Source organism: Lithobates pipiens, unplaced genomic scaffold, assembly GCF_037356315.1.
Source record: "Lithobates pipiens isolate NorthernLeopardFrog02 unplaced genomic scaffold, aLitPip1_a1.2 Scaffold_8, whole genome shotgun sequence".
NCBI lineage: Eukaryota > Metazoa > Chordata > Amphibia > Anura > Ranidae > Lithobates > Lithobates pipiens.
Window position 1 is genome coordinate 605,952,207 of NW_027507903.1, and position 27,876 is coordinate 605,980,082.

Consider the following 27,876-nt stretch of genomic DNA (forward strand, 5'->3'; position numbering starts at 1 on the left):
CTCCCCCCCACATTTAGAAACGCCTCCCTAGGGAACACAGTTAAGCCCTTTGATCACTCCCTGCCAGTGACATTTATACAGTAATCAGTGGCTATTATTGGCTCTGATCGATGTATAAGTGTCAATGGTCCCAAAAAAGTGTCCGATCTGTCTGCCGCAATGTCCTAGTTCCACTAAAAATCGCTGATCACCGTCATTACTAGTAAAAAAAAAAAAATTTATAATTAAAGCGGTGTTCCAGCCATGATTTTTTTTTTAAAAGTCAGCAGCTACAAACACTGTAGCTGCTGACTTTTAATAAGAACACTTATCTGTGCAGCGAGCCCGCAATGTTGTCATCCATCCATCCATCGGATCGGCTGCCGGCACCTCCATCTTAACGAAGGGAAACGGGCAGTGGAGCCTTGCGGCTTCACCGCCCGTTTCCTACTGGGCATGCGCGAGTTGCGCAGCGTTTTGTGAATGGCCCCGTTGTTTTCTGGGACACACACACACACACGTCCCAGGCTAAATAGAAGCTTAAAGTTGTTGTTAGGCCACTATGTTAAGTTTATACCATTTCCATTGTTGGATAAGAACATGTGTCCTAGCCTAGTGCCTGTGCTTTAATAACCGCTTGCCGACCGGCTGTCATCATATACGCCGGCAGGTTGGCGCGTTCCCACGAGCCACTGGCTATATGTCGGCTCCTTTAAGCGGGATAGCGGGCGCGTGCACGCACCCGCTGCACTGCAGGGGTGCTGATGCTCATGACCAATGGTCGCGATGATCACCGGCCTCGAGCGATCGCGGGCACGAGAGGCAGAGCAGGGAGATATGTGTGTGTGTGTGTGTGTGTGTGTGTGTAAATACACAAATTCCTGTTCTGTTCTGTGAGGAGAGACAGATCATGAGATGTGAGTATGTGAGTTCCTAACAGCTAGGAACCACCAACTGTCACCCCCTCTAGTCAGTCCCCTCCCCCTACAGTTAGAACACACAGTCAGAGAACACAGTTAACCCCTTGAGCGCACCCTAGTGTTGACCCCTTCCCTGCCAGTGACATTTATAAAGTAATCAGTGCATTTTTAAAGGCACCGATCACTGTGTAATTGTCAATTATAATGTTGCAGTCACGATAAGAAAAACGCAGATCGCCGCCATTACTAGTAAAAAAAAAAAATCTATCCCCTATTTTGTAGGCGCAATAACTTTTGTGCAAACCAATCAATAATCGCTTATTGCGATTTTTATTACCAAAAATATGTCGAAGAATACGTATCGGCCTAAACTGACTAAAAAAAAATATTTTTTCAATAAATATTAATAATATTATTCATTTAATAATAATAATATTAATAATAAATAAAAAATATTTATTACAGCAAAAAGTACAAAATATTGTGTTTTTTTTTTTTTTTTTTTTTTTTAATTGTCGCTCTTTTTTTTGTTTTGTTTATATTGCAAAAAAAATTTTTAAAACGCAGAGGCAATCAAATACCACCAAAAGAAAGCTCTATTTGTGGGAAAAAATGGACATCAATTTTGTTTGGGTACACAGCATCGCACGACCGCACAATTGTCAGGTAAAATGACGCAGTATCACAAAAAATGCTCTGGTCATTGAGCAGCTAAATCTTCTGGGGCTGAAGTGGTTAAAAAAATAAATAAAGCTGATTTCTACCTGTTTTCACAGTGACTTACGTGACTTATGTGACTTCTCAGCTCTCTCTTCTCCGTGTCTGAGCCTGGGTTCACACTCTTGCGATGCGAAAAACCAGCGCGATTCCACTGTCCTCTGCAAACCGCTGTGGTTGTCAATACAAAGTGTCAATGAATGAATGAATGAATGAATGAAATACTTATATAGCGCACAATGCGAACTGAATCGCCTCTAGGCGCTGTGGCGAGCTTTGATCATCTGCTAAAAGAGGAAGGTCTTGAGTTTTTTCCTAAAAGCCAGGTGATTTTCTTCCAGGCGGATGTTGATTGGTAGAGCATTCCATAGCCGAGGCCCTTGGACAGCGAATCTCCGATCCCCCTTGGATTTATACCGGGCTTTGGGCACGAGGAGGAGGTTTTTGTTGGCTGATCGAAGACTGCGGTTTGGTGTGTAATGATTTATTTTCTCCATTAGGTATTGTGGAGCTTCTCTATGCACGCATTTGTGGGTGAGGCAAAGGGTCTTGAACGTGATCCGATTTTTTACGGTTAGCCAATGTAAGCTCCTCAGTGAAGGAGAAATGGATTCCCAGGGTTTTTTTCCTGTTATCAGCCTTGCCGCTGTGTTTTGGATCAGTTGTAATCGCGCAAGTTGATATTGTGGTAATCCTATGTAAAGCGAGTTTGCGTAGTCCAGTCGTGAATTAATGATTGTTCCAACTACCACTGCTTTGTCATTCTTTGGGATAAAAGGGATGAGTCTGCGAAGCATGCGCAGCAGATGGTGAGATCGACTGACTACTGCTCCTATTTGCGCATCCATTGACATTTGTGCGTCTAAAATAACCCCGAGACTCTTCGCTTTGGTCTTTGGGGAGATAGTCTGCCCAAAGACGGTTGGTGGAGACCAGGAGGTTTTGGTTGCGGGCTTATGATTTTGGTGTAAGATAAGAAGCTCTGTCTTTGATTGGTTCAGCTGGAGGGAGTTGGTGGTCATCCAGTCCTCTATTGATTTGAGGCAGTTTTCAAGTTGTTGTTGGTGATCTTTTTTTCCATTGATCCAGAAATAAAGTTGCGTGTCGTCAGCGTAAGAGTGGAAGCAGAGATCTGAGCATCTGATGATTTGAAGGAGTGGGCGAATGTAAATGTTGAAGAGAACGGGTGACAACGGAGAGCCTTGAGGGACTCCGCAGGTGACTGCCCGAGTTTCGGAGAGGAATTTTCCTAGTTTCACTGTCTGTGACCGATTTCCTAGGAAGGACGCGAACCAATGGAGATCTATGTCTTGGACTCCGGCTACTTCTGTGAGGCGGACGAGTAGAGTATTGTGATCTACTGTATCAAACGCTGCACTTAGGTCTAGCAGTACAAGGAGACACGGCTCTCCGTCATCTGCCGCTTCGAGGGCGTCATCCCAAATCTTGAGGAGAGCTGTTTCTGTTCCATGACCCGGGCGGAAGCCTGATTGCAGCGGGTCCAGGAGTTTGTGAGTATCCAGGTGAAGTTGTAGCTGATGTACTACAGCTTTCTCCATGATCTTAGAAATGGTGTTGAGGCTTGTAATTGGCCTACGGTTGTTTGGATCCTGAGGGTCCAGGTTTGGTTTCTTGAGTAGAGGTTTGACGATGCCTTGTTTGAGGATGCTGGGAACAATCCCTTCGTGGAATGATCGGTTTATGAGGTGGGTTATGGTTGGAGCCACGATGTCGGAGCATTCTTTCAGTAGTTTTGTGGGGATGATGTCAATAGGTGAGGTACTGTCACGCAGTTTATTAATGATGTTTTTTGCGGTGTCTACGGTAATTGGGGATAGTGAAAATTTTGGCGGTTGCGGTATGTTGGTGCGGACATCCTCTTTATGTATTTGCTGGCTGAGGTTGGATGTTTTCTTCTGACAAATTGTTTCCCTGATGGTTTTGACTTTATCGATGAAAAAATCCGACAGTTTGTCACAGTAATCCTGGGATTCGCTTTCTGGGGGTTCTAGGCACACCGGATTCATTGATTGATTAACCAGTTTAAACAGTTCCCGTGGTTGGTTTGCGGCCGTTGAGATTGTATATGAGAAGTGGTCCTTTTTGGCTTTGAAGATTGCTTTCCGATAATTCTCTGTCAGACCTTTGTAGTTAAATAGGTTTTCCTCGGTGGGATTTCTTCTCCATGTTCTTTCCGCTCTTCTGCGTTCTTGCTTTAGTACGGAGAGGGAGCTATTAAACCATCCAGCATTTTTCTTCCTGATGAGAGCCCTGCGTTTTGGTGCTACCGAGTCTGCTGATTGCAGTAATGCCTTGTTCAGGGAGTTGAGTGTTTCCTCCGTAGAGTGGTTTAAGGTTATTGTAGATATTTTTTTGGACAGAGTGGTTTTGAAGGCTTCGGAGTACAGTTTTTTATGCGATCTGGTCCAGTGCGTTGTTACAGGTTTCCGTTTTGCGTTGGTGATGTTGGTAGTGATTTTGAATTTGATGGCGTGATGATCCGTCCATGGCAGAGTTATGTTGTCGAGTATGTTGACGTCGATGTTCTGTTTGAAAATGAGGTCCAGGGTGTGTCCTGACCCATGTGTGGGAGTCTTTATCAGTTGCTGTAACAATACAACCAGCAGCTTTGAGGGCACACTTGTGGACGTTTATCCTAAGTGAGCAATGCCCAGCAATGCCCCCCGCTCCCTCCTCACAGGATTTGACTGACAGTAGCAGGAGCCAATGGTTCCCTCTGCTCTCATTCTATCCTGTGAGCACAGAGAGAGTAAGAAGCGCTACTCCACTTACAGTGCTGGATTGAAAGAGGGTAAGTGAGGGGGTGGTGAAGGGAACAGCAAGTGGAAGCTTTTTTACCTTAATGCAAGGAATGCATTAAAGGCTTGGTAAAGGCAGAAGGTTTTATTTTATCTTAATGCATTCTATGCATTTAGGTAAAAAGCCTTCTGTGTGCAGCAGCCTCCTCTCGGCCCACCTAACACTTACCAGAGGTCCCTCTCTGTCCAGTGATGTCCACGAATGTCTCAGCCATCCAAGATTCTCCCTCCCTGATTGGCTGAGACACAGCAGCGGCGTCAATCAAAGTCAGCTAGCCAATCAGGGGAGAGAAGAGGCAGGGCCAGGTCAGGGGTCCGTGTCGGAATCAACACAAGGAGCTGTGACTTGGCTCGGGTGCCCCCATAGCAAGCTGCTTGCTGTGGGGACACTGAACAGGAGGGAAGGGCCAGGAGCACTGAAGAGGGACCAGAGAAGAGGAGGATTTGGGCTGTTCTGTGCAAATCCACTGCAACAGAGCATGTAAGTATAACATGCTTGTTATTTTTAAAGGAAAAAAAACGAGACCTTACAATCACTTTAAGGTAACCACTTGAGTGCTTATTGATTGACATATGTTGTGTTTGTGGATGCTCGATTGTATTTGTGAGGCAGTCTTCGCATTACCTTGTCTGTATTGTTTTTTGTTCTGTGTTTTATTCCTCAATAAAACGTTTCTTAATTAAAAACAAAACAAAGGAGAACCACTTGACCTCCGGAAGATTTATATAAATATAAATGTGTGCCTAGCCAGTGTTTTGTTGTACTATGTGAGGTGCTTTCACTAAGGGAAGTAATGGATTTTATTCCCTGCTTTGCGGGGAAAGAAAATCCATGACTTCCCTCTCTGACAGGACAGAGATCTGCCTTGTTTACATGTGTGTCTTCCCAACGATCGGCGAGTGCTGGCGGTCATCCATTGGCCAGCACCCGCTGATCGGCATCTGCTGTGTATAAGCGAAGTGCCAGATCGCGCACCTAGTACATGATCCGGCGCAGGAGAGTCGCCTTGCCACTGTATATAAGTTATATGGTCCCCAAACGGTTAAAAAGAGACAGGTCGAAGTGACAGCGTCTGTTTAAAGGGCATCCCGTGAACCTTTGATGCTCATCTAGCCAGCACTCCCTTGCCGCTGTGAGAATAAATGGTGATCTAGAAGACGTTGTGTTACTGCGGTATTTTTCTAAAATCACAGCAGGCCTTCTATTCTGCCACGTTGGCCAGCTGTAAGGCTGGGTTCACACATGTTCGGCTGTGGTTTGCATTCCAGAGTCCGGTGCAGATTTGTTAATTTTTTTCAGGTGCAAATTCAATTTGCACCTAAACCGGACCCAAAATTGCAAAGAACCCTTTTCAAAAACAAACCGTGGCCGCCTCGGACATGTGTGAACGGCAGGCACCATTCACATACGGGCATAGGGCGGCACAGTGGTGTAGTGGTTAGCACTCTCGCCCAGTAAGAAGGGTCACTGGTTCAAATCCCAACCACAACACTACCTGCCTGGAGTTTGCGTGTTCTCCCTGTACCTGCACGGGTTTCCTCCGGGCACTCCAGTTTCCTCCCACGTTTCAAAGACATGCAGGTAGGTTAATTGGCTTCTGTTCAAAATTGGCCTTAGTATATGAATGGGGACCTTGGATTGTGGGCTCCTTGAGGGTAGGGAGCAATGTGAGTGTGCAATGTACAGGGATAGGGACAATTGTAGACACTCACTCAGGTTGAACTGGATGGACTGGTGTCTTTATTCAACCTTACTAACTATGTAACCGGCTCCATTGAAGATGTTTACGGTTCAACTGGTTATTGTCTGTCTTGCAACAGATGACTTTCAAGATTCCAGCAGTGTTATGGGTGATGAGGAGCCCAGAGGCGCACCAATACTGACCTCCACAATGGTGCAAGAGAGGAGTGAGGCTTCAAGTCCAGCAAGAGAAAAAGAGACTGATGAATCGGACTCCGATTTCGATATGAGGTCTGGAAAGCATTTATTTATTGTCATGTGTATATTCTTTAAATTCTGTGTCCTTCAACATTATCTACAGTACTGTGCTAAAGTTTTAGGCAGGTGTGAAGAAATGCTGTAAAGTAAGATTGTTTTCAAAAATATATATTGTAATTGTTTATTTTTATCAATTTACAAAATGCAAAGTGAGGGAACAGGAGAAAAAATCTAAATCAAAACAATATTTGGTGTGACTACCCTTTGGCTTCAAACCAGCATCAATTCTAATGCCCTGTACACACAGTCGGACTTTCCGACGACAAAATCCGTCTGATTTTTTCAGACGGAATTTGGCCCAAACTTTTCTAGCATACACACAGTCATACAAAGTTGTCGGAAAATCCAATCGTCTGAACGCAGTGACGTAGAACACGTACAAGGGGACTATAAACGGGCCAGTAGCCAATAGCTTTCATCTCGTAATTTATTCTGAGCATGCGTGGCACTTTGTCCGTTGGAATTGTCTACACACGATCGGAATTTAAAGATCGGATTTTGTTGTCGGAAAATTTTAGATCCTACTCTCAAACTTTGTGCATCGGAAATTCCGATGGAAAAATTCCGATGGAGCCCACACACGATCGGATTTTCCGACAACAAGATCCGATCATACATTTTCTGTTGGAAAGTCTGACCGTGTGTACAGGGCATAATGCTGCGTACACACGATCGAAATTGTGGCCAGCAAAAGACCGATGAGAGATTTTCATCGGAAAATGCAACCGTGTGTATGCTCCATCAGAATTTAGCTGGTCGAAAAAACTTCGGAAATTCTGATCGTGTGTATGCAATTCCGACGTGCAAAAACTCACGCATGCTCAGATTCACTTACGAAATGGAAGCTATTGGCTACTGGGTATTGAACTTCATTTTTCTAGTCCCGTCGTACGTGTTGTACATCACCGCGTTTTTGACGGTCGGAATTTGGTGTGACTGTGTGTATGCAAGACAGCTTGAGTGAAATCCCATCGCAATTCCGTCAGTTTTTTCCGATCGTGTGTACGTGGCATTTCACTTGCATTCAGGGATTTCGTATTATTAGAGTCAGGTATATGATTAAGCAATTATAACAAGCGGGTACCAGTGATCATCAATTTCATATGTAGGTTGAAACAAAGTCATTAACTGAAACAGAAACCACTGTGTAGGAAGTTTAAAACTGGGTGAGGAACAGCCAAACTCTGCTACTAAGCTGAGGTTATGGAAGACCGTTTCATACACCATGGCAAGACTGAGCACAGCAACAAGACACAAGGTAAGTATACTGCATCAGCAAGGTCTCTCCTAGGCAAAGATTTCAAAGCCGACTGGGGTTTCAGGATGTTCTGTTCAAGCTCTTTTGAATTGAAGCAGCACAAAGAAATGGGCAACGTGGACGGCCACGATGAAGTGGTCGGCCATGGAAACTTAATGCAGCATATAAAAGACATACATCATACTTACTTCCCTTCAACATCGGAAGATGTCCAGCAGAGTCATCAGCACAGAACTGTCTGAAACCGGGGGGACCCAGGTACATCCATCTACTGTCCAGACAAGTCTGCCCAGAAGTAGTCTTCATGGAAGAATTATGGACAAAAAGCCATACCTCCAACATGGAAACAAGGCTAAGCGACTCAACTATGCACAGAAACATAGGAACTGGGGTGCAGAAAAATGTTAGCAGGTGCTCTGGACTAATGATTCAAAATGGGTCACTGGCAGGGAAGGAATTAACACCAGGGGCGATCAAAGGGTTAAGTGTGTCCTAGGGAGGTGCTTTCTAACTGTGTGGGGGATGGACTGACGAGGAGTACACAGGGATCGCTGTTCCTGATTACTAGGAACAGACAATCTCCTTGTACTCCCCTGTCAGAACGGGGATCTGTCTTGTTTACATTTGTAGATCCCCATTCTGCCTCTCTGTGGAGCAATCGCGGGTGAGTGGCTGACATCGTGGCCCCCGGACCCGTGCATCATCTCCCGCTCCGTGCATATTACACAAAATGATATACGGAGGCAGTCCTTAAGTGGTTAAAGCATGTTATACAGCACAGTGCCTCCGTCATCTGCTGTGTCTACGGTCTCTCCTCTGTGCTCTCCTCTGTGCTCTCCTCTGTCTTCTCCCACCTCCCCTCCCAGCCTGTCAGCTCCATGTCTGTGCTCCCCCCCCCCCCCCTTTCCTGCTGCTCAAATTAGGGTTAAAATTACACCATCCTCTCTGTTTATGTATTTAATGTCCCCCTGTGACTGTGCTTTATAAAAATAATGCAGATATATGCCTGTTTACAGAGCGCAGGTCGGCGCTCACGTGACCCTGCCGGCTTTCTCCTGCAGCTGTCAGGCTGAGAGAGGAGAGAGTCGGTGGGTCACGTGAGCGCTGATCTGCGGTATGTGTAAACAGGTTTATAGCTGCATTATTTTTATAAAGCACAGTCAAGGGGGACATTACATGAATAAACCTGAGTAGAGTGTCAATTTAACCCTGTAAATTAACAACCCCTTTAAAGCGGAGTTCCACCCATTTAAAAGTCAGCAGCTACAAAAAGTGTAGCTACTGACTTTTAATAAACAGACAATCGCCTGTCCCACAGTCCAGCGATGCGGCCGCTCGAAGACTCACTTAGCTCCCTCTCCTCTCCACGTTGCCGGCATTGCAAGTGTGGGGGCCCGGCTGTAGCTTTGCAGCCGGGTTGCGCACTCCCCGAGCCACGTTGTGCATTATGACTGGCCAGCAATCTTCTGGGACCTGTGACCTGTTTCCCAGAAGATTGCAGGGAGGGAGGGGGGAAAGGTGAATTTCCGCTCAGCGCCGCGGCGCCAGGAGAGGATGTGGGAGCTGGGTACCTGTCAAAATTAGGTACCTGCTCCCCCCCAAAAAAATTACATGCCAAATGTGGCATTTCAGGGGGTCATGAGTACTTAAAGCGGAAGTTCCACTTTTGGGTGCAACTCTGCTTTAAAGTGATTGTTATTAAAAAAACAAAAAAAAAAACACAAATTTACAAACTAGTTTATTCTTACTTGCTCTGTATAATAGAATTGTGCAGAACGGCTCCAAACCTCCTTTTCTCGAGTCCCCCACTGGCGCTCCTAGCTACTCCTCTCCAGCGGGTGGCTCTATATCAGTGGTCTCCAAACTGCAGCCCTGGGGCCGAATGTGGCCATTTGCTTGCCTCTACCCGGCCCTTGGGCCACTATTCCCTCCACAACTGACACAAACAATGGGGCCCCATTCCTCCAACTGACACCAGTGGTGGGGCACAATACCTCCCACAGACACCAATGATGGGGCACTATTCCTCCCACTGATAACAACAATATGGCACTAATTCTTCCACTGATACCAACGATGGAATGCTCCCACTAAAACCATTGATGGGGCATCTGACACTGGGGCGTTTTCTACTCCCACTGGCCACAGTCCAGCCCCCCTAAACCCTGAAGGACAGTAAACTGGCCCTTTGTTTAGAAAGTTTGGAGACCCCTGCTCTATATAAATCTACTTTCTGTGGGGGCACTCATTCAGACTTGCTTCCAAGACAGACAAGCGGGTCTTGGCCCTTGTATCAGGCTGTACTGATGGTCTCGACTTCTCTCCGGGACTGATTTAAGCCCCACCCCTGGTATTCAACAGTCGAATGCCAGTGACTCAGAGGGCAGTGGGGACTTTGCCATTGGACAGTTTATAGATATGAACAGGCTTAGGACAAGGGTTGGTGGGCTTGGATGAGCAACTGCAGTGTGCTAGGTCAGTTTGAGATCCTTCTGAGATCATTAAAAAGTCATTGCAAGTACAGTCGACCTGTGTTTTGACCTGCTTTAGCATTTCCCATAGTCTTGTTTGGGGAGAAGCAGTTCTGATGTGAACAAAAGCCAATCTACATTGGTTCATTATAACAGATAAATCTGACTTCTGGGAAGAGTTGAGACCTCAGCCTGTTCCAAGGATCCACAAGGGCTTCCATGGGGACACAGAGATGGATTTGAGGACTAACAAATGTATTAGTGGGCAGTACCTGCATTTCAGTTCTGTTACCCTTTTAAGAAATCTGGGCCATTTAATGCGAGACTAAATTCAGAAAAATTAAGCTTTGCTATGTTGTAGGGAAAGTTATAAATGTTCGGCATATAACACACACCCCAATTTTAGGAGGGAAGTTTAAGGAAAAAAACGTACATTTTAAATAAAGAACGTTGAAGCAAAATTAGGGTCACAGCTCATCAATGCACCATGCTCAATGCCCATCTGCAGCCTCTAAATTGCCCATCAGTGCACCCTGCTCAGTGCCCACCTGCAGCCATTAAATTGCCCAACGATGCAGCCTGTTCAGTGCCCATCCGCAGTCTATAAATCAGCCATTCTCAACCAGGGTTCCGTGGAACCCTGGGGTTCCTCCAGAGGTTGCTAAGGGTTCCTTAAGCTGTATTGATTTTATTTGATGATGCCTACAGAGTTGAAGGTTCAGCACCACTTAGCAAAGCCAGCAGCATGACACCAAATATCGTTTTAGCTGTCTTTAACTGGTTAAGGAACCGCCTCCTGCACATATACGTCAGCAGAATGGCACGGCTGGGCACAAGCATGTACTTGTACGTTGCTTTTTATGTGCCCAGCCGTGGGTTGGGAGCGCGCCGGCGGCGGCGGCGCGCTCCCGACCCGATCCTGAGCTCCGTGACTGTGGCCGCGGGACCAGCCGACCCGATCGCTGCTGATGTCCCACGTTCAGGTCACTGAATTGAACAACGGGGAGAGGTCTGTGCAAACAAACCTCTCCCCGTGCTTCCTACTGAGCCTGTCACCGATCATCTCTTCCCTTTTATAGGGAAAGACGATTGGTGACATCACATGCCAGGACATGCCCCCTACAATAAAAAAAAAAACATAACGTCATACATAACACCTACACTGTCCCCTAGTGGTTAACTCCTTCACTGCCACTGTCATTTACACAGGAATCAGTGCATTTAAATAGCACTGATTGCTGTATAAATGACAATGGTCCCAAAAATGGCCGATGTGTCCGCTATAATGTTGCAGTCACAATACAAATCACTGATCGCCGCCATTATTAGTAAAAAAAAAAATATTAATAAAAATGCTATAAAACTATCCCCTATTTTGTAAACGCTATAACTTTTGCGCAAACCAATCAATAATCGCTAATTGCGAATTTTTTTTTTTTTTTTACCAAAAATATGTGAAAGAATACATATCGGCCTAAACCGAGGAAAAAACTTTTTTGGGGGGATGTTTATTATAGCAAAAAGTAAAAAAAATATTGCATTTTTTTCTAAATTGTCGCTCTATTTTTGTTTATAGCGCAAAAAAATAAAAACTGCAGAGGTGATCAAATACCAACAAAAGAAAGCTCTATTTGTGGGGAAAAAAGACGCCAATTTTGTTTGGGAGCCACGTCGCAGGACCACGAAATTGACAGTTAAAGAGACGCATTGCCGAATCGCAAAAAGGGGCTTGGTCCTTTGGCTGCAAATTGGTCCGGGGCTTAAGTGGTTAAGCATGGCATTCTGAGCACCACTTTAAGGGGGGACATTCTTCCTATTGACTACCAATATAAGGGGTATTGTTCCTATTGAGTTCTGATGAATTGGTTTTAGTAAGGGTTTTTAGTAAGGGTTCCTCGAGAAATGAAATTTTTTTTTGGGGTTCCTCTAGGGCAGTGGTGTCCAAACTGCAGCCCGTGGGCCAAATGCAGCCCTTTGCTTGCCTTTATCTGGCCCTTGAGGCACTATTACTCCTACTGATGTGAGATATTATTCTCCCACTGACACCACCAATGGGGTGCAATTTCTCCCACTGACACCACCAGTGGGAAACTATTCCTTCCAATGATGCCAACGATTGGGCACTATACCTCTGGCCACAATTCGGCCCCCCTAAAGTCTGAAAGATAATAAACTGGCCCTTTGTTTAGAAAGCTTGGAGACCCCTGCTCTAGGGTTAAAAGGTTGAGAAAGCCTGCTATAAATTGACCAACAATGCAGCCTGTTCAGTGCCCATCTGCAGCCTCACCTTTCCCATGGTTGCAGCCTCGCCAGTGTTGGATTATCCCTGCTGTCTCCGAGGGAAGAGGAGGAGCGAGCACCGCTGAATTACACAGGGCTGCAATCTGTGTACCCGGCGCTCCGTAACTCACAGCCACGCCTCCTGGCCCTGCTCATATGATGGAACAGTGGCCCAAATCGGGGCCAGGAGGCGTGGCTGTGAGTGACGGAGCGCCGGGTACGCAGGAGATTGTGGCTCTATGTAATTCAGCAGCACTCGCTCCTCTTCCCTCAGAGACAGCAGGGATTGGCGTATAATGCGCACCCACGATTTTCCCCTCATTTTAATGGGGAAAAAGTGCGTGTTATACTCTGATAAATACGGTAATTGTGCCCAAGCAATAAACTAAAAAAATATATACCTTTTTGTCTGTAATTCCTCCTGAAAAAAGCAGCACACTTCCTGGAATGTGAATGCCCAGTCACTCCTATGTATACATCTGCATAGTTGTATATCTGCAGTGCGAGATCTAAGGCACTGCTGCCCCTGACTGCTAGTCTTAGGAGATTCGGTGATGTTACCATTGTGCTGTCCACTGTTGTCCTTGCCGGAGGCTCTGATATGAAAGGCAAAAAGCCCTTCCTCTACCAAGATGGCTGACTCTACATAGAGACACTGTGCAGTCCTAGATATTGGTAGTCAGTAATGGGTAAGGATCAGCTGTAGGGAGGTGACAAGCAAAACTGGCGACTGTGCCTTTTGCCATCTGCATGCATTTTTTAGGGCAGAGCTTTTAGAGTTCAGTTCCCCTTGAATCCGATGGGGTAATATGGTGTGATATACTGGTCACTTATGTTTACCCAAAACGCTTCTAGGGCAATCAGTCCGCAAACTGAAAATTTTCTGTTGTTTTTCTTCTTTTTTTCTTTAGTGGATCTTTTAAGATTCGGCGCCCTGTTCAGATACCGAGACCTCAGAGAAGAGCGTCATCCGCACTGCCCAGCATCATGCACAGGTGAGCCATTTCCCAAACATGGGGCATTTACCATGGCAGGGTGAAAGCTGAAAGACAAAATGCTCCAGGAGCTCCGCACTGACTATATTTCTGCATAGATTTCTCAATGGTGTTTAAACTTCTCTAAACCCAGACTAAAAAATGAAATGCGAACATTTCTCTGAATATTTTATTTGGGGTGAGGACTGCAAAAGCAGCTGCGCGGAGAAACCAAAATGCCCTTCTGTTTCCTTCCTCCTAGGGGCAGGGCAGAGTTCCGCTGTGCCACCCAATTTACTATTGGAGAAATACATTTCCCTATTAACCACCCCACATTTCCCTATTAACCACCCCAATACTGGACACTTTCACCCCCTTGCTGCCCAGGCCAATTTTCAGATTTCAGCACCTTCACACTTTGAATGACAATTACTCAGTCATGTAACACTGTACCAAAATTAAATTTTTATCATTTTTTTGAGCCCAATAGAGATTTCTTTTGGCGGTATTAAACACCACTGGGTTTTTGAATTGATAACTAAATAATTAAAAAAAAGACTTTAATTCCTGTTATAAAAATTTGCGCTGACGAGGCGGCAGTGATGTGCGCTGACGAGGCGGCAGTGATGTGCGCTGACGAGGCGGCAGTGATGTGCGCTGACGAGGCGGCAGTGATGTGCGCTGACGAGGCGGCAGTGATGTGTGCTGATGAGGTGCCACTTTTGTGTTCTAATGAAGCAGCAATGATGTGCGCTGATGAGGCGACAGTGATGTGCTCTGATGAGGAGGCAGTGGTGTGCGCTGATGAGGAGGCAGTGGTATGTTCTGATTAGGCGGCACTAATGTGTGCTAAAGAGGCAGCAGTGATGTGCTCTGATGAGGAGGCAGTGGTGTGCGCTGATGAGGCGGCACTAATGTGCGCTGATGAGGTGTCACTTTTGTGCTCTAATGAGGAGGCAGTGGTGTGTGCTGATGAGGAGGCAGTGGTGTGTGCTGATGAGGCGGCAGTGATGTGTTCTGATTAGGCAGCACTGATGTGCTCTGATGAGGAGGCAGTGGTGTGCACTGATGAGGCGACAGTGATGTGTTCTGATGAGGCGGCACTAATGTGCGCTAAAGAGGTGGCAGTGATGTGCGCTGATGAGGAGGCAGTGGTGTGCGCTGATGAGGAGGCAGTGGTGTGCGCTGATGAGGCGGCACTAATGTGCGCTAAAGAGGTGGCAGTGATGTGCGCTGATGAGGTGCCACTTTTGTGCTCTAATGAGGCAGCAGTGATGTGCCCTGATGAGGCGGCATTGATGTGCGTTGATGAGGTGGCACTGATGTGCGCTAAAGAGGCACCACTGATGTGCTCTGATGAGGCGGCAGTGATGTGCTGTGATGAGGCGCCACTGATGTGCTCTGATGAGGCGCCACTGATGTGCTCTGATGAGGCGCCACTGATGTGCTCTGATGAGGCTCCACTGATGTGCGCTGATGAGGCGGCAGTGATGTGTGCTGATGAGGCACCACTTTTGTGCTCTAATGAGGCAGCAGTGATGTGCCCTGATGAGGCGGCAGTGATGTGCGTTGATGAGATGGCACTGATGTGCGCTAAAGAGGCTGCAGTGATGTGCTCTGATGAGGCGGCAGTGATGTGCTCTGATGAGGCGGCAGTGATGTGCTCTGATGAGGCGGCAGTGATGTGCTCTGATGAGGCGGCAGTGATGTGCTCTAATGAGGCAGCAGTGATGTGCCCTGATGAGGCGGCAGTGATGTGCGTTGATGAGATGGCACTGATGTGCGCTAAAGAGGCTGCAGTGATGTGCTCTGATGAGGCGGCAGTGATGTGCTCTGATGAGGCGGCAGTGATGTGCTCTGATGAGGCGGCAGTGATGTGCTCTGATGAGGCGGCAGTGATGTGCTCTGATGAGGCGCCACTGATGTGCTCTGATGAGGCGCCACTGATGTGCTCTGATGAGGCGCCACTGATGTGCTCTGATGAGACTCCACTGATGTGCGCTGATGAGGCGGCAGTGATGTGCTCTGATGAGGCGCCACTGATGTGCTCTGATGAGGCGCCACTGATGTGCTCTGATGAGGCGCCACTGATGTGCTCTGATGAGGCTCCACTGATGTGCGCTGATGAGGCGGCAGTGATGTGTGCTGATGAGGCACCACTTTTGTGCTCTAATGAGGCAGCAGTGATGTGCCCTGATGAGGCGGCAGTGATGTGCGTTGATGAGATGGCACTGATGTGCGCTAAAGAGGCTGCAGTGATGTGCTCTGATGAGGCGGCAGTGATGTGCTCTGATGAGGCGGCAGTGATGTGCTCTGATGAGGCGGCAGTGATGTGCTCTGATGAGGCGCCACTGATGTGCTCTGATGAGGCGCCACTGATGTGCTCTGATGAGGCGCCACTGATGTGCTCTGATGAGGCGCCACTGATGTGCTCTGATGAGACTCCACTGATGTGCGCTGATGAGGCGGCAGTGATGTGCTCTGATGAGGCGCCACTGATGTGCTCTGATGAGGCGCCACTGATGTGCTCTGATGAGGCGCCACTGATGTGCTCTGATGAGACTCCACTGATGTGCGCTGATGAGGCACCACTTTTGTGCTCTAATGAGGCAGCAGTGATGTGCTCTGACGAGGCGGCAGTGATGTGCTCTGACGAGGCGGCAGTGATGTGCTCTGACGAGGCGGCAGTGATGTGCTCTGACGAGGCGGCAGTGATGTGCTCTGACGAGGCGGCAGTGATGTGCTCTGACGAGACTCCAGTGATGTGCTCTGACGAGACTCCAGTGATGTGCTCTGACGAGACTCCAGTGATGTGCTCTGACGAGACTCCAGTGATGTGCTCTGACGAGACTCCAGTGATGTGCTCTGACGAGACTCCAGTGATGTGCTCTGACGAGACTCCAGTGATGTGCTCTGACGAGACTCCAGTGATGTGCTCTGACGAGACTCCAGTGATGTGCTCTGACGAGACTCCACTGATGTGCTCTGACGAGACTCCACTGATGTGTGGCACTGTGAACTGTCAAAACTCACTTCTCCAGCACAGATCTGGCTCCTATTCCTGTGGTATCCATGTGAGCCAAACTTTTTGAAGGGTCAGAACCCCTTGTGAAGATTTCATTTCCGATTTCTAGTTGCGACAAATGCAACAAAAAGTGAGTGAAAAAAAAAACTCGAACATTTTGCGTCGTTTCCGGAACAGGAAGAAAGGGGAAATCTTCCAGTGATGATACTATTCCGTTGAAATCTAAAACTGGCTATACAGTGTTGTTATTTCATCTGATTCCTGCTCACCCTAAATTTGAGCTGTTGGTGACCCTGTCTACTATGTTGCCCAGAACAGAGATCTTCTGCTTTGTTCCCTAACTAAAGAACACTTTTTTTAAGTTCTGGATAGAGTGTCAGGTTTGTATTGCTGTCTGTGCCCCCATTATTTGCGATTCACCCTCTCTAACTGTCCATTTTACTGATATTGCTAAAAGTGAAGGTTAAAGAAAATCGCACATTTTGAGTTGTCCCCAGAACAGTGGTCATCAACCCTGTCCTCAGGGCCCACTAACAGGCCAGGTTTTATGTATTACCTTGGGGGAGATGCAGACTAGAATACTGCAATCACTGAGCAGCAAATGATATCACCTGTCATGTATTTCAGTTATCTTGCAAACCTGGCCTGTTAGTGGCCCTGAGGACAGGAATGATGACCACTGATCCAGAACATGAATGGGGGGGAAATCTTCCAATGGGAACACTGGTTCTGGTGAAAAGCAGGGATTCTCTTAATTTGGGATTTCCTCTCACCTCCTGATTGGTTATAGTAAATGAAGTGAAGGAAAATCTCCCCAAAGGGACAGAGGGGAAAAAATAAAAAATAAAATCTGACGGGTGTTATAAGACTCCCTGGTTCACACCACTGTGATTTCAGATGTGACTTGAGTCGCACAGAATCGCATGACAAGAGAAATCTCATTGTTTTGAATGGGTATCCATTCATATTAATGCGACTCGGCACGGAGCGATTTTGGAAAAGGTTCCTGTACTACTTTGATGCAATTCCACTGCGATTTTTGGCTCCATCGATTTATACAAACCTTATCAAAGTTGCATCCAAGTAGCACCACATAATCGCACTGAAAGTCGGATCAAAAATCATATCGCAGCAGTGTGAACCTAGCTTAACTTTATTCAAAATGGGGGGGGGGGATGTTTTTTGCTTTAGTTCTACATTAAAGCAAAACAGTTCCCGGAATACAAATACTAATAAATGATCCACCTCTGTCCCTCAAAACACATCAGTAGTATATGACAAAATGCACAAATCGCTTTTTTGGGATTTCACAGTCTCAGCCTGATGGAAGAGGACCTGATGGAAGAGGACCTGATGGAAGAGGACCTGATGGAAGAGGATGAACAGATGGTGATCGAAGATGTACAGAGCAGTGCCGAGTCAGCTGGCGATGAGGTGAGGTATACTGCTGGCGTCTGTGCTGCTTTCTGCCTGTTATATCTGTTTAAGGCTGGGCTCACATATATGCGGGGCCGCTTTCTGTGCAGAGTCCGGTGTGTTTTTTCCATTAGGGCTGAAACAACTAATCGATTATGAAAATAGTTGACAGCTATTTTCATAATGGATTAATCGGTCAGACAATTAGATGGCCCGCATACCGAATGCATTATTTGTTTACATATCAGGAAATACAGTGCAGCACACATACAGCTCAGTACACAGACCATACATGTCAGTAAGTGCCTGAGAACTTGTGAATATGTGAGGAGCAATGCCTCATGGGACATGTAGTCCTGGGCAGGAAGTAAGTGGTTCTAAAGCAGCGGTCTCAAACTGGTGGCCCTCTAGATGTTGCGAAACTACAAGTCCCATCATGCCTTTGCCTGTGGGAGTCACGCTTGTAACTGTCAGCACTGCAATGCCTCATGGGACTTGTAGTTTCACAACAGCTGGAGGGCCGCCAGTTTGAGACCCCTGTTCTAAAGGCTCTAAAGTGCCCCTTGCTATAGGGGCACTCTGTACTATACTTTGCAGCTTGTTATCAGGGCACTCTGAAGGCAGGAGGAGCCAGAAGTTTTGGTGGGAGGACCCAGGAAGAAGAGGATCGGGGCTGCTCTGTGCAAAACCATTACACAGAGCAGGTAAGTATAACATGTTTGTTGGTTAAAAATAAATAAATCCCTCTAAAGACTCTGTCGCAGGGAAGATCAGCATCTGAACCTGGAGAAGTTGGGGGCTGATAGACTGGAGGTAATGTAAGGCATTACAATTACAATTAAAGTAAACTTTTTTTTTTTCCATAAAGTATTTTATTTAGTTTAAAGAAAATACAGCAGAGAAGGCAATACAAGGTAATCAACGCAGATCATTACATAACAGAAATACAGAGTATCCGAGTATGGAGGGTACCTGTGGCAATACATAACAAAAATCGGTGTCAGTGGTATTGAGCAGATGCCCACAACAGGTATAAAGATAGGTCAACATAACTGGGTGGAGGACCGTAAGCAATGAGAAACTCAATTAAAGTAAACTTTTACCAGTGTTGTGCATTATATTTAAAATGATCATATCCAGGAAAAAAAAAAGTCTTCGCTTTTTTTTTTATTTCTTTTTTATTGGTGTTTTTTCTTCTTTTTTTATTGGTTGAACTAGATGGACTTTTGTATTTTTTTCAACCTATGTTTAGTACTACTTTAAAGGGATTGTAAAGTAATTTTTTTTTTTTTTTTAAATAACAAACATGTTATACTTACCTCCACTGTGCAGCTCGTTTTGCACAGAGTGGCCCCAAACCTGCTCTTCTGGGGTCCCTCGGCAGCTATCTCGGCTTCCTCCCGCAGGTACTTCTACCGTTCATGCGAGCTCCCTCGCATGGTGAGAAGCACCTGCGGGTGCGCTCCTGTGATACAGCCGGCGCACCGCATCATTGGATGTGATTGACAGCAGCTCGAACCAATGGCTGCGCTGCTTTCAATCCATCCACTCCAGCCAATCAGCGGCCAGGCTGAGCGGCGAAGAGGACGTCTGGGGAGAGCGCGGGACTTTCGAGGGGTCAGGTAAGTAAAACGGGGGGGCTGGGGGCGCGGCACTGTGAGATGTTTTTTCACCTTAATGCATAGAATGCATTAAGGTGAAAAAACATTTACCTTTACAACCCCTTTAATATAAAAAATGTGTATCTCCCTTCCACCCTTCATATAGCTCCATGTCTGACTCCTAGTTTAAATGCCCCTATATCCTACTTCTGAGTGTATTTATTATTATATATATATATTATTATTATATATGATTTATATAGCGCCAACAGTTTACGCAGCACTTTACAATGTTGAGGGGGGACAGCACAACTACAGTACAGTTCAATACAAAAGGTACAGGAGGGCCTTGCTCATAGAGCTTACATTCTAAAGGGAAGGGGTGGTGGTACAAAATGTAATAGATGCAGAGAATGATTTGATGGGGGTGGCTATATTATACATTAGTAGTTTCACAATATAAATGAACCACTATAATAGCGATTATTTGTTCTTTTTGTACTATAAAGGACTAATTTGAGTTTTTTGAACCCCATTATAATAGGTGATACAGGGAAAAAAAAAGCACGCTGCTGCTACTAAACATCTTGGGTCTGGTTTACACTTATGTGTTTTTTTTTTTTTTTTTTGGTGCTTTTTTTTTTTTTTTACAGAAACGCACTACAGTTCATTTAACATGGTTTCCTATGGGACACGTTCACATCTATTCTTTTTTTTTAGCTGCTGCGTATTTGGAAAGGGTCAATTACTTTTTTTTTTTACTGCAAAACTGTGCTTTTTTTGGTTCAATAGACTTCAATGGAGAAGCTGCAGAAAAGCATGTAGTGTGTTTTTGCTACGATTTGTGTTTTTTAACCAGTTGCCGCCCGCCCACCGTCAAATGACAACGGGGGCGCACAACGCGGCGATTGCGGCCACGCCGTGTTGCTAGGACATGGTGCAACCCCGATCATTTTAAACATATGATCCAGACACAGCCAGTTGCATGTAAACAAGGAGATGCAGGTAATTGGCGTTCCTCGCCTCACACTGACAGCGTGTGTGGCGAAGAGAGACGATCAGTGACATCTCTATGCAGGGGGACATCTAGGCATGTAATCGGGGCACCGATCATCAGTGCCCCGATTACAATATAGCTCCAACAGTGCCAGCAATCAGTGCCCATTAGCGATGCCAGTCAGTGCTGTCCATCAATGCCCATCTGTGCCACCCATCAGTGCCACCTATCAGTGCCCATAAGTGCGGCATATTAGTGCCTCCTCATCAGTGCCCATAAGTGCAGCCTCATCAGTGCCCATAAGTGCCACCTCATCAATGCCCACCAGTTCAGCCTATCAGTGCCCACCAGTGAAGGAGAAAAATGACTTGGTTACAAAATTTACTGACAGAACCAAAGTAAAAAACAAAATTTTTTTATCTTTTTTTTTTTTTTACAAAAAAATTAAAAACCCAGCAGTGATTAAATACCACCAAAAGAAAGCTCTATTTGTGTGAAGAAAATTATAAAAATGTAATCTGGGTACAGTGTTGTATGACCGCACAATTGTCCATTCAAAGTGCAACAGCGCTGAAAGCTGAAAAATGGCCTGGGTAGGAAGGGGGTGCAAGTGCCCTGTAGGCAAGAGGTTAATCTGCCCAACAATAAATTGGCCAAAAAAAGGATAAAGAATGCAAATCGCAGCAAAATCGCACATGCAAAAAACGCAAAGCGCACAGCAAAAAGCACTGCAGAAACGGATCAAAAGCAAACTGCATAGGTGTGAACCGAGCCTTTATGCTGGTCATACACGTATCAATTCGCTGAATGAAAGAATGTCGCTTGAAAATTTCACTTGCTTTTAGCATTCAGTTTTCATTTTAATTTCTGAACGAAAACCACATACACGGTCTGTGAAAATTCCTTTGACCAAGAAGTTTTCTACTCTCCTCCTTCAAATGTTCCAGTCACTGTGCTCGAAAACGAATGTCGATTTGAAATTAGAAAATCGAACAAACGTTCTTAAAATGAATTTTTTTTTGGGGTGGAAGAAATTGTTTTTGTATGTCCAGCATAAGTGACAGCAAGTCGAAGGGAGCTTTTATCAAGCCACCAGCCTATGACAAGGGAGTCGGTCATACATCATATATTATAGTTCTGTCTGAAAATCTGAAAAACTGTTTTTCATTCCTTTAAATAAAAAATGGGATCTCCGAGTCTGATAATATTTACCAGATTCATCCTCTAATGGCCGTCTCCAGAAGTGGGGAAGGGGGACCTGTCAAATGTGGCACCAGAGGAGGCAGACAGTGGAAGTTCCACGTTTGGAGTGGAACTCTGCTTTAATGATTCGGCAGATTTAATGCTTTAATGATTCGGCAGCGTTTGGGGCTGTCGGTTTCTAGTTCTCAATGAACTAGCACAGCACTGTTGAGCGTTCTGGTAGTTCATTGATGCTTCCTGTTAATGTGTAACTGCTTGGCTGTACAGTGTATGGCCAAGCAGCTTACATACAGAGCCTGCAATCGTGGGTGCAGGCTCTGTGTGTAAGGCTCCCAACAAAAATTTAAAAAAATAAATGCATAATTTTTTTACCTGCAATAAGATGTGCATTTATTTATTTATTTTTTAAAAAGGTGAACTTATCCTTTAACCACTCCAATACCCCTCCATTGTCATATGACGTCCGCAGATGGGATTTCCAATCCTGGGCGGGCATCATATGACGTCCTGGGCTTCCCGCCTGTCTTGGGGGGCGCGCGCCCCCCGCTGCGTCACTCAGGACCCGATGCGTGTGCCCGGCGGCCGCGATGTCCGCTGGGCACCCGCGATTGCCCGATAACAGAGCAGGACCGTGGATCTGTGTGTGTAAACACACAGATTCACGTCCTGTCAGAAGATAGGAGGCCGATCATGTGATCCAATACAGAGGAACACCAATCGGTCTCCTCCCCTCGTGAGTCCCCTTCTCCTACAGTTACAATCACTCCCTAGGACACACAGTTAACCCCTTCCCTGCCAGTGACATTTATAAAGTACCGTATATACTCGAGTATAAGCCGAGATTTTCGGCCCCTTTTTTTAGGCTGAAAGTGCCCCCCTCGGCTTATACTCGAGTCACGGAGAACAGGTAGACAGACGGCGGCCATTCCACTATTCAAAAGCCGCGCCTCCCTGTCTGTGATAAGCGGAACACTCAATTTCCCAGCAGTCAGTGTTCCGCCTATCACGGACATCCGCTCATTCTCATACTACGGAAGAGGATGAGAGGATGTCCGTGATAGGCGGAACACTGACTGCTGGGAAATTGAGTGTTCCGCCTATCACAGACAGAGAGGCGCGGCTTTTGAACAGTGGAATGGCTGCCGTCTGTCAGACGAGGAGGAGAGGTGCGGCATGGCACACAGAGGCTGCAGATTGGCACAGGTAGGCAGGGATGGACGGGACACAGCGATGGACGGGACACAGCGATGGACGGGACACAGCGATGGACGGGACACAGCGATGGACACAGGGATGGACACAGGGATGTCTCACCCTCGGCTTATACACGAGTCAATACGTTTTCCCAGTTTTTTTGTGGTAAATTAGGTGCCTTGGCTTATATTCGGATCGACCTATACTCGAGTATATAGGGTAATCAATGAATTTATAGCATGGATCGCTGTATAAATGCCAATGATCCCAAAATGGTGTCCGATATGTCCGCCGCAATATCGCAGTCATGATAAAAATCGCAGATCGCCACCATTACTAGTAAAAAAATAATAATAATAAAAATGGCATAAAACGATCCCCTATTTTATAGGCGCTATAACTTTTGCGCAAACCAATAAATATACGCTTATTGAGATTTTTTTTATTTTTTTTTTACCGAAAATATGTAGAAGAATACAGATCGGCCTAAACTGAGGATATTTTTTATTTTTTTAAATTTGTGATATTTATTATAGCAAAAAGTAAAAAATATTGTGTTTTTTTTTTTCACACTTATCGCTCTTTTTTTTTTTTGTTTATAGCGCAAAAAATAAAAACCGCAGAGGTGATCAAATACCACCAAAAGAAAGCTTTATTTGTGGGGAAAAAATTATAAAAATGTAATTGGGGTACAGCGTCGCATGACCGCACAATTGAAATTTTTAATGTAACAGCGCTGAAAACTGAAAATTGGCCTGGGCAGGAAGGGGGTGAAAATGCCCTGTATTGAAGTGGTTAAGCCTCAGATGCACCCACTCACTTTGGGTAAATAAAAAAAGGGCAAGGTTTATTTGCAGTGAGCATAGATTACCACATGATACAGAGCTCGCAAATTTTGATTTGTGTGTAGGCCCTCCCTGTTCTTTGGATCGACTTCTGTCCAACGGACATGCTGGAAAAATGTTGTTGATCAGCAGTTGCAGCCACTGATAAGTGCATTTTGACAGCGGTGGGAGCCACTGTCAGAATACGATGTCCTGGCTGGGGGTGGAGGTTGATTCCTCCATGAACCTCATGTGTGTGGATTTAAAAATCGTTGAAAAAAAGGGGGGGAAGGGGAACGGGAAAATGTAGGACTTTAAATGAGACGCAATCTCCATCCCTAATAAAATGTAAATAAGCAGCAAATTGGGACTTTAAATGAAGCATGTTCAATGTGGCCAGAAAATGTGTCAAAAATAAAAATATATATGTATTATCTGGACGGTGAAAAACTGTCTCATATTGAGCACAGCAATTGATAAACATACACAAAATATATACATTAAAGACAATTGTCCTAGAATTAGATCATAGTGTAAAAGTGCACTACACAATGTGGCATAAAATATCGTCCTCCATGTTTATGTGACTTTCAAACAGAGTGGTATAATAATAATAAATCCAGGTGATCTAAAATCGACTAGACCATCTATATAATACATAAGTTGCATCTAGATATGCTCGACATGTTTCGTGGCTAAAAAAAACACTTCTATAAGCCAATATAATAAAGTGTAGACAGGGAAAATGAATAACCTTAAACCTGCGAGACCCAAACCTGGAGGCTGCCTATATTGTCCATACTGGGAACTGTGGTAGATTGGACCCACCAGAGAGTCAAGCACACACACACACACACACACACATGGTCCCACACTGTTTGATGTGCAAGGGGGATGGGGTGTTGGAAAAGACCCAATCGGTAAATTGTTTGGGCTCCATTTCTGTGAAGTTCAAAAATCAACTATAAGTAAATACTCATGGTAAAGAGCATACTACTTTCTAAAAAAAAAAACAGGGGAAAGATATTTATTTAGATGCACCCGCCCCTGAGGAAGTGGTTTTTAGCTGCGAAACATGTCGGGCATATCCGGATGCATCTCATGTCTTATATAGACTGTCTATTTGATTTTAGCTCAGTTGGATTTGTTATTATTATGCCACTCTGTTTGAATAAACACGTAGGACGATATTTTCTGCCACATTGTGTAGTTTTACTTTTATGCTATGATCTAATTCTAAGACAATGGTCTTTAACTACTTCCCACCCGGCCACTGCATATGTACGGCCGGGTGGGAGCTCTCTCCTTCTGAGTGGACGTTCAGAAGTAGCGTTCCCGTGCAGCGGCGTGATCCTGATGCGCTCATGTCACACAGGACACGGCGCATCTTAGATCGGCAGGAGGGCTCTGTGATTGGCCCTCCTGATCACATGACGGCCGTGTCCAATCACTGTAGTCATGCGATGTAAACAGACAGCCGGGTGCTAGACGATCGGCTCTCCTCTCCTCACACGGAAGTCGTCGCTGAGGAGAGGAGAGCGAGTCTCTGCAGCCGGCTGGTGATCAGTGAGCATGAGCTGTTTTTTACAGCTTTTTACTTTTTACCAGTCTAGTGTCACCACAGTAAAACACACAAAGTAAACACACATGCCCCCAAAACATGTCCCCACATAGTAATGATCCCCAAAACACGTCCCCCACATATATAACAGTAAAATTACATGTCCCAATGATCATTTGCACACATATGTCAGTGATCACCTGCGCACATCTGTACATGAACATTTGCGTACATAAGTCTGTGATCACGCGAACCAATTATTATACACTTAACGGGATTTTGTTTACCAAAAACATGTAGCAGAATACATTTTGGCTTAAATTTATGACAAAATTAGATTTTATTGCATATCTTTTAAAATAGAATAAAGAAAATATTGTTTTTTTTTTTTCCAAATTTCTGCAATTTTTTCTATTATATCACAAAAAATAAAAAATGGAGTCATGAATAAATACCACCAAAAGAAAGCTCTATTTGTGTGAACAAAATGATAAAAATTTCATTTGGGTACAGTGTAGTACGACCGCGCAATTCTTATTGAAAGTGCGAGAGCGCCGAAAGCTGAAAATTGGTCTGGGAAGGAAGGGGGCGAAAGCGGTTAATGTATATATTTTGTGTATGTTTCCCCCCCCCCCCCATGTACAGAGCCATATTTACTAAGATCACACAGCTTTAGCACTGTTCACACTCTATGTGCTTGGCCGGCCCTGCTGTACAGAATCTTGTTTCCCTAAATATTATTTCACAAGATTATTCTCTCTTTCTTTGTAATACCTACAGCTTCTTCCTGACTTGTTGGATTCCGCACTCCTGGATAATGAAGAGTGACAGATACCGTTCGCTAGATCCTGTGCTTCCATGTTTCTGTATGGTGACACGTATCCATTGTGACAGACATCCTGCACCAAGGTAGACACAGAGCGCAGTGACACGTTTCATACTCATTTCTGTTATGTCCGATAGCTGCTGCTGTGCTGTTCATATACAGCAGTCTTTTTTCTTTCTTTTTTTTTTTTGGCACTTTCTATGAAGCTTTGTTATGTTTGAACATAAAATGTTCTTGGCTTCTACTTGTTTAAGTGATAAAATCTTTAAAATGAAAAAGAAAATAATTAAAATCGTTTGAGCAACATTGGTTGAATGGGTATATGTTTTTAAGTGTCGGCTTTGTGTGTATCGTTTATTTTCTCATATATTTGCAACATACATCTAGATCAGTGGTCTCCAAACTGCGGCCCTTTGCTTGCCTTTATCCGGCCCTTAAAGAGGAAGTAGACCCTGACGGGTTTTACTTCCTCTTTGTTTCCCTGCAAAGGTAACGCATAATGGGCTACTATGCACCGCATACCGTAGTAGCCCATTATGTGTCACTTACCTGACACAGGAGCCAGCGATGCCACCACTGTCCCTTCTTCCACGGAGCGTCCATCTTCTTTCCGGGTATCGTGGCTCTGGCGCTGTGATTGGCCGGAGCCGCAATGACGTCAATCCCGCGCACGGGAGCTGCCACTAAAGGCACGCTCAGTGCGCCTGCGCGCCGCTATCTACGGCACATGCGCCGTAGACGGTGGTGCCTGTCTTTTTGCATATATCTCCTAAACCGTGTAGGTTTAGGAGATATTTCTTGGACCTACAGGTAAGCCTTAATCTAGGCTTACATGTACGTCAAAGTGGTCTGTAAGGGTTTACAACCACTTTAAGGCATAAGTCCTTCCACTGACAACAAAAACTGGGCACTATTCCTCCCAACAGCTGCAGATCCGGCATTGATTACTCCCACTAGGCACAGCCCGGCCCCCCTAAAGTCTGAAGGACAGTAAACTGGCCCTTTCTTTAGAAGAGGGGTCTCAAACTGGTGGCCCTACAGCTGTTGCGGAACTACAAGTCCCATCATGCCTCTGCCTGGGGGAGTCATGCTTGTAGCTGTCAGACTTGCAATGCCTCCTGGGACTTGTAGTTTTGCAACAGCTGGAGGGCCGCCGGTTTGAGACCCCTGCTTTAGAAAGTTTGGAGACCCCTGATGTAGAGCAATGTAAAACAGGGAGAACGCACACTCAATATAGATAAAGGAGGAAGCTGGCCAGTCATGTCATCACAATCTCGGTTGTGAAATGAGGTATTTGCAGCATTCATTTTTATAAATCGCACACAGAGGGGGGTACTACAATAGGAGGCAGTGCTGGTGGTGTATACAGGTTAGAGTGGCTTAATAACCACTTTAAAGCCGAATTAAACTAAAGCCTCTGTTTAATCTAAATATTATATATTGTTGCGCTAAATATAGAAGTTCTGAAAACAAATCCCAATTAGAATAATTAAATGAATTATATCGTAGATTGAATACACATGAATCATATGAAGAGTCCATGTACCATATCAAATACTCAAGTGAAACAAAGTAAAAGTCCTGTGTATGTGAATATTCAAAAGAAGATACAAAAGTCATATATTAGCCGTAAAAAAAAAAGTGTTCAATCCTTTTCTTTTGATTAAGTGGTGATGATACTCCCGAATCTTAAACCGTTAAGGCTTGCAAACAACACAAGTAAGTATGGGTCCTTACCGAAACTGGTGGACTCCCAGGTAAGCAGTGTCGATAGCCTGAGCAGAAATAACCCTCTGTGGGGATAGGCAAATC

General features: G+C 45.2%; 1 protein-coding gene across 1 annotated transcript in view; it reads left to right on the forward strand.

Annotated features, from left to right (window-relative positions):
- Positions 1-26,370, forward strand: part of STAG3 (STAG3 cohesin complex component) — a 171,059-nt gene extending 144,689 nt beyond the window's left edge. The window contains exons 30-33 of the mRNA XM_077470584.1: positions 6,257-6,407; positions 13,355-13,438; positions 17,756-17,876; positions 26,019-26,370. Coding sequence (XP_077326710.1) covers positions 6,257-6,407; positions 13,355-13,438; positions 17,756-17,876; positions 26,019-26,066 — 404 coding nt within the window. The 3' untranslated portion in view covers positions 26,067-26,370. The remainder of the gene's footprint in view (positions 1-6,256; positions 6,408-13,354; positions 13,439-17,755; positions 17,877-26,018) is intronic.
- Positions 26,371-27,876: the final 1,506 nt, after the last annotated feature.